The sequence below is a fragment of the Labrus mixtus genome, chromosome 11 (assembly GCF_963584025.1).
Source record: "Labrus mixtus chromosome 11, fLabMix1.1, whole genome shotgun sequence".
Classification (NCBI taxonomy): domain Eukaryota; kingdom Metazoa; phylum Chordata; class Actinopteri; order Labriformes; family Labridae; genus Labrus; species Labrus mixtus.
The window spans coordinates 22,442,516-22,456,032 of record NC_083622.1 but is presented as its reverse complement, the minus strand read 5'-3'; the positions used below and the strand labels follow the sequence as shown (position 1 = coordinate 22,456,032).

Genomic DNA, 13,517 nt, shown 5'->3' with positions numbered 1-13,517 from the left:
TTTCTATTGATACACTTTATACCTCAATACACGAAGAACAGTAGTCACTCCTTTAACTCAAAAACGGTATGTGATGGAGAAAGTAACACAACATTTTATCAAGCTGTTTAGGTAGGATTGTGAACTGTCAGAATAAGTTATTATTCTTAAGTGCAATAAATTATTTACTTTTTTTTTTCTACATTCCTAAAGAGGAGTTGGTCAATTTCTCTACCCGCACTAACGACAGGTCACACACTCTTATGGTCACACCGCATGTGAGTGTTGTCCATTAAAAATTGCCCACAGCTCATCTGTTCTTCAATGAACGTCACGCCGTGCTGACGTCATTGCGGAGCCACGCTGCACTGCCAATCCAAACAACTTTTTCCGGGGGAGGAACTCCACATCACAACCATATACTGATCACAACGCGTTCAGCAGCCGTCCCACTAAGACACTGAGATTTGTCGAAGCAGCCGAAAACACGGTCAAAACGTGACGAGGAACGACACAACTTTACTCTAGACTGAATACAACAAGGTTTTGTCTTCACTTTTTTACAGCTTTTCCCTTCAACTGTGTTCATTTGGAAGCTGAGATGAGGAATCTGTGGTTGTTGTTCTTCGTCGGACTGTCGACTGGGTTCATCAGTGAAAAAGTAAGTAGTCTCGATTTATAATTCACGTTTTACTTCAAAACTAGGTTTTTTTTAAACCTGTATTTTATTCAATTTGTTCCAGTTAACTTGTTGTAATTATTTAGTCGTGTAAAATGGCTCAAACTAGCCGTTGGAATATGTTTGTAAAAGGCAGCCCTTAATTACTTTCAATTAGTTCAGTTTCTACTTCTCTCTGTTGTAGTTACCAACGCGTGTTTTAAATGTCTCACATGTTCTAACATGTTCACAATGTTATATATTTTAATATATTCCCCAATTGGTCCACCTGTTGGCTATGTTCAAGGTCTGTGTCTGAAGAAATCTATATACGTAACGCGAATGTTATCCCCTGTAACAATACCATTTAACATTACAGAACATATAGCACTTGTCATGTTGTGGACTAATTCAGGGATTACTGTTATTCACCCGTAGGCTGTATTCAAGCCAAGTCCAGTCGTCTAGTTGGTATCAAGTTCACACAGGGCCAAAGTCTGTTGAGCCTCCAAAGCTCACAGCATTGACATTTAAACCAAACGTCCGGGTCCGGCCTGAATATCTCACCCACACAGCATAGGTCAACTTTCAAATGTCATATTTGCTAAATGAAATCATGTCTTGAGTAACTAATACTCCTGAACCGGGGTAAAAAATCCTGAGAATGAGAAACAATTTCTACCTGACCTGACTGGTTACTAACATTTCTCCGTGCATTTTCCTCCTCTCCATGTGTGTGCCTGTTTTGAAAGGCTGGAAAACACCTGGAGTTGACAGGCTAAAGCAGAGCTCTGGTCTGTGCATTTGTCACGTGTGCCAAAATATACTGCCTGCATGTTTTATTGACTGTAAAAGTCCCTAATGAGAGCCAGAGATCTTCATCACCTCACAAGAAGTATTTTTGATTTATGGACTTTCCTTTGTCAAAAAGAGAGAGATGAAACCTGAGATTGTTCTGCTGGATCAGAACTTGCTAATAGGTTAACGACTGGCCTAATACTGAAAGAGAGTGACAGAATACACTTCAGTGTATTTCTTTCTCACCAATGCCCAAATGAGGTTAAATATTAGAACTATAAATTGATTGCTTTCCAAAAAATGTACTTTTTAATCTAAAAAGACATGTTATACTCTGCTCTACACATGTTTTGATTCTCCTTGACCTCATACCACTAATACATAGACTACTGTACTTAATTGCTGGCCATTGATGTTACCATGTATATTCAAACTGTCTCTTTCTCTTGGGTATGGGCTGTAGAATTACCGGTTAGTCAATCAATGATGTAGCTTGAATCCGAATGATGATTGTTGAAACAGGCTTCTCTCCCCCGTGACAGATTGGGAGCCGGTAGTTGTGTCATTTTCTGGATGGATGACTCACAGTGAGTCCCACTGGGCTAGTCCAGACAAGCATGGAACTGTGTGGGATACATGCAGTTTTACATCTAACCAAAGCAGGCAAATGAAGAGTGTCACGCCTGATCACATCATTATTAATTATGATGTCTCATAGTGCCGCTGAAATGTATCATTTAGAATACACATATTAAAAGAGGACAAATCAAAATAAGAACCGATTTCATGAGAACACAAAGTATATGTAAATTACCAGCTGTGGTGAAAATAGAGGTCTGTAGAGTATTAGTCACATCATATTAGTCACATCATATTAGTCACATCACTGTTCTGTATAAAAAAGGTAAGTCTGTGTACACATGTCTGTATGACACCATCTGATTGGCTGGCAGATCCTTCCTGTCTTTAAATCTCAGCCTGTCCTTGAGGGATCTTCATCAAGCAGCTATCGAACATGTACACATGTTCTTCTTGGGAGGAAATACCAAAGGATGTTTTCACTAAATATTGTTGGTGGACTCCTGTGCTTCTTTTTGTTCCACCACAGAACTTAATTAAATAACCATTTAATGCCTCCTCCTAACTGATGATAATCATATCTTTTGCCAAGAGCGTTGACAAAGATCTTCAGATGAATAAGTGGGATTCACATCTCAGTAAGAGCACCATTCTATTCTCTCTGTGTTGGATTCAAATCGATGCCATGTCGCTTCTGGTCCCACAGTTGGATCAATGCTTCCAAATAACCAGATTTGATTCCACTTTCTTTTATAGTCAAATAACTGGTCTTAATGAAACTGTTGATGGCTAAAACTGCTGTGACACTTAATTTTTTTTTTTAAAAGTCACTCATCATAGCCTTGGTGAAACATTAAGCCCCTCAAACACAGCACCGTGCTGCTGCTGCTATCTACATGGTGATGACAAGTCTGCTGTGTACTTATGGATGTTACACAACCCTGCTCTTGGCTCATATCCTCTTTGTTATCAGTGGCTTTCATCTCAATGGGAATAATTTACTTTAACTTTTCATCCATTTGAAGTGGAAAGTATGGATTTGTGCTTAAAAAATATTTGAATGCACTCCCAAACACACTCATGAACCTTCACGAATGCTTCTCTGCAGTGTTTTAGCACTACGACCTGGCTATTTCCAGAAGACTGTCCTCACTTGAACAAACATTGGTATACCAGATATATGGCCTGTCTGTGTATGTGTGTGAGCTATGTACATGTTTTCCAGATGTGTGTAACCTTTGAGTTACTTCGTCATGTCTTTCAGTAAACCAAAGCTTCTTCATGGCAAGCGTAGTGCACAGAGACATGGGTAGCAGATGACATCTTTTTTTAACTTCTTGATCATTTTGTATGATACACTATTGTCTGTGTGAGTGTTTGATAACACTTAACAAGTTGTCAATCAACAGAAATCTTTTCACAGATAATATTTATCTTAAGTTAATCGCTTAAACCATAGGACAATCAAAAGTGCCACATTTATTTCAGCCCCCCTTAGGTTGATAGATTTTTCTTTTTTAAATACAGTAGGCTATATATTAGTTTAGTGCAGCCCTACTGGTCCAGCTCATATCATATTAGGGGGGTCCATTTGTCCATTCAAGTTTTAGATGCAAGGCCACAGCCAATTTGCTCATATCTAATACAATCAAGTAGGTAGTTTCATTTTTTTAAAGCATACAATTAAAGGTGCACTCTTTAATTTTGGTAGAGAAATGTGACAGTTGGAGAAGTTTAAAGATTCTGTGGTAAATGTTCATAACTCTATACACAAACTGTCCTCAGAGTAAAATCGCAGTCTTCCAGGGAACAATTTTTTCCTTTGAATAAAGTTTGTGTATTTAGTTCAGAAAATATAGCAAATTATTTTATCAAATCTCCAATTTCACTACCAAATGTATTGCACCTTTAAAGTATTGTGATGTGATTTTTAGAAATGTAGTGGAAAAAACTGATGACATTAAAACATAACCTTTTGCTGAACATTGTGAAGGTATATTTGATCATCTTATCCTTGATATAAATCTCTCTGTGAGTTCGGACTTGTTTCTCCTAGAGCACACTCTAGCTTAAATAATTTTACTTAACTTATACATATAAAACCATCAGCAACCTCCAGCGTTGAAAAATGAAGCAAATGAGGCATGCTGTAGAAGCCCCAATGGGTGTGTGTGATTCAAAAATGCCCATTTTTAGAGCAAAAGTAATAATGAATACTTCCTGGTTCAAAAACTAATTTAGTCTGAATAGTGCATGTATTTGTCGGCACACACTGTACAGGGTGTGAATTTTTTATTTTTATTTTTTACAACTCATCCGTTTTGATTTTATGGAGGATGTGAGTTATTCATAAAGGGTGTGGAAGACCTGACCTGAAGTGGGCACAGTGTAGCTGCCTGTCATGGTCTCGTAATGGGGGAGGATTCATTGACAGTTTGTCAGTGAAAGCCTTGTACCTGGTAGGCAGATTTCATGAAAAACCCAGTAAACTGTACATTAGAAAGAAGAACTTGTGTTTTTTTTACTGTTTTAATTTCCGCCAATTAAAAACCTGGTAGTAGTTTAGGTTAAACTTTGTCTTCATCACTCTAGTTGTCACTGGATGTAACTCCAGTTCTATGTTAAGTGTGTATCTATTGAGGGGGAGGAGCTACTGTAGGAGGGCACTGGCAGATGAAAGCCTGGTGTGGCAACTGGTTATACCTATAGACTGTGAATTATATGATATATGTGTGACTTGTATCTCAGTCAATTTTCATCCATTTAAGATGTAAAGCCATCATTTGTTTCATTGAATTTTGAATCTATCAGTTCAGCAACACCATGAGGGCATGGTAGGTGTTTTCAGATCAAACAGTTCTGGGGACTTTTTGCAGAGAAACTATCCATTTAAAAATTGCACACCACCATTGAAACTTCGCACTGCCATGTTGATGGCTGATATAAAGCTTAAATGTTGTAAGCGTTGTATTTCCTCCATCACATTAACACTCAGTAATGCCTGGACCTCGTTATTGTTTCATTTGTCCGTGTTTTTGTTTTTCATACGTAACGATTTAAGAACTATTACTCACTGTTATTTGCTAACGTTTACATTGGGATTTAGAAATTGCGGTTTGTGGTACTGGATTGGCTGTTTTGTTTAACCAATCAATGTTCACTGACTAATGGACCAATCACTGTGGACTCGCATCACTCATAGATCCCTTTTGCTGAGAAAGTACATAGTCTGAAGCAGGAGCTAAAGAGGTTCCTCGTTTTAGGAACTACAATAGTTAATAGTTCCTGCGGTGCGGAATCAATTCATAGCTTTCACGTGACGTCACACTCTTATGGAACCGCCCACTTGGAGGGCAAGAAAGGCTCTCTAGCACCGCACGCTTCTGAGAAGTTACTGGTTTCAGTTGCCCCCATCGTGTTTTTATCTGTTTTATTTTTAAAATTGTCAAATTAAATACAGTTGTTGTTTAATGTGATACACTAACCGACGAGGAGACGAGCCCGAGTTTTGCTTCTACCGAATTTAATCAGAGAAAAAAAACAGAAAGGTTAGTTAGTAGTTAGGTAAGTTAGACCCTCCGCAGCCCCTGTGATGGGAAACATCGGACTTCTCCTCATCCTGACATTAAATATAGTGTTGACTAAAGCTAAATATTCCTGCTGTTAACTCAAATTAGAGAACAGAACACTGAAATTGACAGCTGATACTATCGCTAGCTAACTAGCTAATGTTAGCTAATTAGCACTCACCGATGCTTGAATGATGAGGAATTTCTTGCCCTTCACTATTCAAACATCAGCATTATTGACCCAGACTGATCAATAATACATAAAGCTGCCTGTATGTTTGTAGACTTTTAATCCTACAGCGGTGTAAGGAGAGGGATTCTCCTCTAAATATCAGCAATATCACTGAAGTGACTGATGATTTTCAGACAAACGCGAATGAAAGTATCGTAACAAATGCCTCAGACTCACTCGGCTGACAGTCACCAGTTAACATGGTAATTCTTTTAACCGTAACGCCGGCACGGACTTTGCCATTGCTAGCGATATAAATAATGTGCTGTTAAAGTATCGCAAGTACCCCAAACTCAAAGTTTATCTTAATATCTTAGTTTTGCTATGGTTGTCAGGTGATGTAAACATGTCGTTTATAGGAGATGTTCAATTAAAAGCTGCAGTTCTACAGGGTTTTTAACTGTAGCCGTTACTTTCCTGAGCGTTTTTTTTTCCCTCCAGCCCCGTGCGCTGGTGACGTCACTGAAAGCTATGAATAGAAAAAGGGAGAGGGTTCCAACAGTTTCCTAGAACTATGAAAAAGTTATGTACGTGAGCTGCTCTAACTCCAAGCTAACAAAGTGACCTGTCAAAAATGGCGATGTGAAACCAGGAGCTACAGCAGCAAAGTTGAGACAGCTCTAAACCTTAAATTCATTGTTTATCCACTTGAATTTCAAGTTAAGTCATTTAGAAATGCAGACGAGGACCATCCCATTTGTATACAGTCCCCTTTCTGTGTCTTTGAGTGTTTGTTTTGAAAAGCAGCACAGCATCTGCTTTTGTAATCCTTGGTCGAAGAATGCAAGTGAGCCCCTTTCTGCTATTTTAGTCAACGCTAGCATTCGGAGACCCTTTTGACTTTTGAAAACATGGATGTTAATGATTTTCTGTTTGGCATGCCTCACCACGTTATGTGAAAACAACATCTGGTTTATCTCACAACGGTTTTCTCTTGTTACGTCTCAGCCGGAATAAAAATATAACTGAAGAGAAAGTTGCAAAGAAAATTGACTGCTGGTCTATGCAGAAATAATAAGTGATAACACTTGGTGAAGTGTTTTGGTCTGCAGTTATAATATAAAAAACTAAAAGATTTATATCACTTCTGATGACCGGTGTTAAAGTATGCAGAGCAACCTCCTCCTGCACAACCTCCCATGTCACCACCACCTGTTTTATGAGAAACATATAGTATTGTCCATGTCTCTCTCCTTCCATTCTCCCGACTCCCTCCTTTCTCCCTCTCTCAGCACCTGTGTTAGTGGAAGCATAGTATGCATACCAGACATACTTCAGGTCTCAATGGCCATATTCATCCATGTCTGTCTGTGTGTGTGTGTGTGTGTCTGTCTCGCTAACTAACATCTGCTGAGCCGTCCCTCTCTTTTTGAGTTTTACACTCATTATAAGGTTGCTTTCTGCGACATGTATGTTTATCCAGGTCTGCCTTGTTATATTACAGTCTGCTCCGCTTGTTTTATTCTGCTTAGACACAGAGGCAGTCGCATCTCAATAAGCTGGTGAATAACGTCATCTGTTTAAGTACCTCATCACTTTGGCTTAAGCATAGTTTCCAAGCTTTAGATGATGAGATTAGCAGGGTTTTGGTTTACTTCAAAGCCCTCTTCCTAGTGTTTGGCTTAGTGGATGGTTTTCCTCAGCTTCAGTCTTTCATATGAAACAGTCCCCCCCCCCCCCCCCCCCCGTGTGTCGTCTTGTCTTTGAAGCGGTTTTATCCCTCCCCCCTCTTTATAACCACACTTAGATCACTGCTGTCTCTCTCTGTGAAGTGTCACAAATTACTGCCACAACACGTGAAATGAACAAGAAACCAGCCCCCCCCCCCATCTACTGTACATGTACTCAAGCCCACAGTTACACTCACAGACATCAGCAAACACATATAACATGCTTTGCCAGCATACTGTAGGTCATTGGTTGTGTGAGCTGTAGACTTACTCCCAAACTTCAGAAACATTCACATGTTTTGAGTTAGAGGAAGGAATTCTTCAACTGTGGAGATGTAATCATCTCTGTTTCTCCTTCCTTCTCATGATCTGTCTTTTCAACATTCACTCAGCTTAACTGTATTAACAATATGTTTTTAATGTCTCTCTTCCAGCTCTTTGTCTCCTCCCAGTCGCCCATTTCCACAGCAGATGATTTGTACATAGAGGGACAAATGTCAGGTGAAGTGCCCGTAGATGATGAAGATGGGGAAGACGATGGCTCAGGCTCCGGATCCGGAGACAATAGTAAGGAGACCCCTAACTTTGTTTTGTAATGTTTGGTGGTTACATTTTATTAGCTTAGCAGTTTTAAAATGCAATATGAGTTCACTAACACTTTGACATTTTGTCAGTTAGTGATGATGTCTTTGTACTTGCTGCATCTGCAAGAATAAGTTAGGACCCCTCATTTTTTTCATGTCTTAATATTTCATTTCACACACTCACGGTAGGTGTTTATCCTGAAGTGATATAGAATCAACCCATTCACAGTTTATTGGAAGTGCACAGATGTCCGATGCCTTTTCTGTCAATGACTCATCTGTACAACCACAGTGAATGATGTGTGGAAACATCTGTGTTTACGCTTTCAACCAAAATGTGGTTAGGTGTACTGTATTCCCATCAGTGATAAAACACGTTTGTGTTCCTCCTGTATGTGGACACTGTTTATCAACATCCTGAAAGCATATTTTATTTTTGCACTGTCGTAGCATGTATCCCCAAAACATCAACATCAACTTTTTATGAGATAACCTGACCTGCTTCTTGCTGTGTAACATCCAGAGTTTTATTTAATAATGACACTTTTTCTGTCAGTTCATTTGAATAAAATAGATAACAAAAATGAAGAATGATATATTTTTCAATTGTCAGCAAAGACTTTGAGCCATTTATAATCTCAAATATAGATTAGTTCTAGGTTGCAATGAGAAGTTTTTCAAATCAGTGTTTATTATTTTCCTCTACCTCAGTTTTTGGTGACCTCATGGAACAAGAGAAGCTACTCAAGAAGTTCCTCAACCTCTCCAGGACCACAGTCTCAAAAGAAATGGTTCCAGTTCAACCACAGCCAACAGCAGGCTCTCCTCTCAACCCACTAACCACAGCAGCAGTCAGCCAGGATAGCCCCACCACAGTGGAGGTGACCAAAACAACACCAGACAAGATCCTTGGTGGGGACAGCGATGAGGAGAAGGTACAGTATTGCTTTCTCTTCCACACATTGTTATCTTTAAAGTTATGTATGTTGACGTTGATCCCTAAATGTCATATTATTTAAAAGAATTAAGAGAATAAAAAAATGTAACTACTCTTTATGGTCCTCCAGGTGGCTGGTGTTGGCCCAACAGCTGATTGGTTCACACAGAACACCAGTCCCAGCTCCACCAGCAGGCCTCCCAGTGACACTACATCAGCCAAATTCAGCATCGACATCAGTGTGAGCAATGGTACTGCTGAGGACAACAGTCTGGATAGTTTGGACATCTCAACACCCAAAGGCAGCAGTGATGAGGTCCAGATCAGCGAGAATGACAATGAAATTGTGGGGAAAGAGGGCAGAGGCAGCAGGATATATGAGATGGACTCTCCAGAGGAGGTGACCTCTGAGAACTTGTGGGAGAGGACCGAAGTTCTGGCAGGTAAGGACAATTTTCTTAGTTTTGATTGTCCACATAGGTTGAATTTAATAGTCTGAAATGTTGAAAATGAATCATAACTGAGTCCAAATGGGTTTTCTATGATGAGTCAGACAGTTGAATGTATAAATTAATGCTATTGGTCTTGGAATGGTCTGATTATTGTTCTTGACTTTCCTTAACATACAGTTTAGAGCTATAAATAGTCAAACATGAAAGGTTCAATGCACACTCATGAAAATCTGTTTGACTTTATATTTAATCCTTCTTCAGCGGTGATTGCATGTGGAGTGGTTGGATTCCTCTGCGCTGTTTTCCTCCTCCTCCTCCTTGGCTACCGCATGAAGAAGAAGGACGAAGGTAGCTATGAACTGGGAGACACCAAACTTTCCTCAACGACCTATCACAAAGCACCTACAAAGGAGTTCTACGCCTGAAAAAACCAATAAGGGACCACATGGAATCTGTCTCCTCCCAATCTGGGCTAAGATTGGATTGAAAAACAAGTGAAGATGATTCCTCTTCATGAAGTTTGAAGTCAAGCACGACTGTTCTTCTGCAATACCCCTTCCTTTTTTTTATTTTTTTCCAACCTTTCTCCTGCTCCTCCCTTTCTTTTATTCAATGACCACTGTTTGTGAAGCAGAGGTTAGAAGTGGTAAATAAGTCTATTGAAAACATTCTCGCCTTTCCGCTGTGAGGAAGGAGTTCAACTTTAAATAAACATTTACATTCAATTAAATAAATATTTTTGCAATTGATAACAAATGTTCTAGTCTTTAAAACAATTCAACTTAGAATATTGCTAACATTGTGCCTTTCCTTTACTTCTCAAAGCTGAACCACACTGTGCTGGACTTTGTTCTCTTTAGCAGACAAATTGATTGTCCCATTTAGCAGAGCTGTAGCCTGAACATTTGCAGCTCAGCTCAACAGTGTAGTTGAAGTTCACACAAATATATCAATAGCCTTAATGCATTTGAATAGAAATGGTACCAAATATGGGGTTAGTGTTACAAAGAGCCTTCAGATCTTTTTTTTCAAATGGTTGAAGGTCAAATTGTCTCTCTTTAATAACTTGTTACATTTCATTTTATGAATGCTTTTTTTTCTAAATTGAAGTTTATTTTGTTTTTTGTTTTACCATCAACGAATATGTGTTTTTTTTCATATGTTGTCCAGTATTGATATGAGAGACCTTATTACTCTGCAGGTACACCTTTTCATTGTTTTCTCAAAGGTATTTGACCAAATATAAATGTGCTTTATTTGTCTTTTTGAAAGTTATTTTTAGTAGCTTTTTCAATATGTTGTGACTTTAAAGAGATTATGTTTCCGTAAGCCATTAAAAAGAGATTCTAGCCTTTTAGTTTTATTCATACAGCGTTAGATAAAAGTCCCTAGCTTGTTTCTGTCTAGCATGCATCATATTTTATGGGACAGGGATGCTAAGGTAGAGCCAAAGCTAATAACTATAATTCAGAAAACCATAGAAGAAACCAACATTTTCTGATGACTGCCAAAGCACATTCCTGTCTCACTGTCAACTGTATATATCTTGAGCGGCTGGTTTGCATTTAAAGGGACAGTGGCAGTATGTAGTGTTTCTTCCAGTATGTAGAATCAGGGCTTGTTTACACAGCAGGGCTGGAGAGTTACAAATGCAGTCAATTATATATAACTGTCTTAACTCTAAAGTTTAATAAGCAATGTTACCGACTGGATAATCCCAATCAGTAATTTATTCACTACTCACACTTTTTTTTTTTAATATGTTGCAATGCTACTCTGAGTGCAAGCATGTCAGGTTCTAAATGTGTTTTCTCAGTATTTACTTTAACTGGCCAATCATGGGAGAAGGGCCTTTTGTAGAGTTTGAGTGAGGACAAAGAAGGCAGTTAACAGGAAAAGATGTAGATGAATCCTTTAAGTCTGAACTACCTACAGCACATTGTGTGTCAAAGAACAAATCGTTTCACATCGGCCAAAAATTGGATTGGGAGAATGTTGGCTTGAGGCTGCGCTTTTAGTGGCCTTTCAATTTCATGAAGCGGTCACTTTTGTTTGATTTTTTTTTTTTTTTTTTTTTTTTTACAAATCAGCTTTGTGGTCAAGATGGCAGGTATCAGTGTCATGAATAGACGTGGAGGGGCTGAGTGGTTGAACTGTGAGTAAATCTGACCACATTCTCATTACAACATCATTTGTCTGAGGTGTGTTTTTCCCTGTTGCTCAGACTATGCTGATAAATGCATTTCGTAACAGAATTATTATTTTAGATAATCATTGTCCCAATCTGTTGCAAAATGTGCAGCATTTGTTTTTTTTCTGTCTATAACAGTTTAATCGTCTTCATGAGGAAAGTTGGTGTGATGCTACATTTATATATTCTCTCTTATTTGAGGCTCCTTAATAGACTTTCGCAAGGAGTTTTTGCGATGATCGAAAATCCTTTCTATAATAAAATTTTAAGTGTATGCAAACTACCTATTCTCTATAACGAAATAAACAGGAAGATCGTAGCACTAATCCACTGTGATTTACTGTTGATAACGTGACATTTTGGGGGCTCTTGAATGCTCATTGCCTCCAAAAAACTATGTATTCATCAATTTACAGTGCTCTTGCAGCATTGGTGTCATGCTTAAATAGTTCAGGGCATGACTCCATTGTAAAACTCTAAAAAAAAAATTACCACACCAACAGAAATATCATGAGATACATGACATAAATGATTTCAAAAGAGGGTTAAGACAACTGGTTAGCAATTGCTGCCAATCCAGGGGATGACACATGAGATAACCTTTTCTCTTCTAGGATCTCTGTTAGTTTACACTATATGCTGATGATACTATAATTTATATGCATTAATTTATACTCGCTCAGAAGAAAATCCAGGTTAACAAATCGGTTATACATAGAGATTGTACAGTATTGACACATGGTTGAAGCATATTTGTTACAGCTTGTTATGTTTTTAGTATTTATGGTTTCAGATTATTTGATGGGCATGGTTCAATTCATTTTAAATTTTATTGTCAGTTGTCTTCATTCTTTTTTTTTACTTTTTCATATAAATACATTTAAGTAGTGAGAATGTTTCTTGTTAATATAACTCAGCTTTAATTTTCATTTATTAAGTTGACTATGAATTGACTGAAGCCTTGTTTTAACAAATACACACCTACACAATGGTGGGGACCAACCAAAAAGCAACTTGAGAGAAATGGTGACATAGGCACCAAAGGTGGCCAAAACATAACTGTGTCGCTGAAATGGTGTCTTATGAAGTTCACTACTGAATAAAAGGTGGCTTTGATGCATTTCTAAAACATGTTTTCTGTTTTTATTTTGAAGGGGTGATTTTAGGCATGTGGTCTCAGAAACATGCATTCTTTCTTGGCTTCACACACCAAACTGTACAACAGATAACCATAAACCTCTGCCACTATTATTTTGTCGACATTTATAACATGATCTCCTCCCTTTCTATCTTTATTTCTCTCACACGTACACAAAAGATGTGTACTTATGGAAAGCGCTATTCATTGGCAATCATTTTTCTATACATTCATTTTGAACCGCTTTTAGGTCATAGACATAAACCAACAAAACACAGTCTCCTTAGTCCTTTAATGATTCTAAAGTTATTCATAGTGTCAGTAGAGGAAAGCTCTGACTGGACAATTATAGTTTGTAATAAGCAGTTGGTTTTGCATGTGTTAAATGTCTCTGCATTTAAAGGTACTCAGTTGCAGCGTTTTGCCCCTCCTTTTGTTTGCACAGTAGCACAGAAAAACATTTCCTCCCAGTCTCAAGAGACATCCTCTTTCAAGCAGGTGCCAGGAAAAAAAAGATTTCCAACTTCTGTGTTAAACTGAGCCAGCAATATGTGGAAGTAGCCAAATGGTCAGATGATGTTACTGAGAAGAAAACACAAATGGAAGAGGCAACAGCAAAACCAACTCAAGTGAAAGACAAGGAGACACTCAATGTCCTATAAAACTGTAAAGAAAGTCCATGGTTGAACATACACCTACTTTAAACTGTGCTCCAAGTTTTAATTCATGT

At 38.3% G+C, this 13,517-nt stretch overlaps 1 protein-coding gene across 1 annotated transcript; it reads left to right on the top strand.

The window, feature by feature from the left end:
* Window positions 1-397: 397 nt before the first annotated feature.
* LOC132983196 (syndecan-3-like) lies at window positions 398-12,778 on the top strand. The gene is made up of 5 exons (XM_061049429.1): window positions 398-640; window positions 7,920-8,052; window positions 8,781-9,073; window positions 9,116-9,449; window positions 9,720-12,778. The coding sequence occupies exons 1-5, from the start codon at window positions 581-583 to the stop codon at window positions 9,881-9,883; spliced, it is 984 nt and encodes a 327-aa protein (XP_060905412.1). The 5' UTR covers window positions 398-580; the 3' UTR covers window positions 9,884-12,778.
* Window positions 12,779-13,517: the final 739 nt, after the last annotated feature.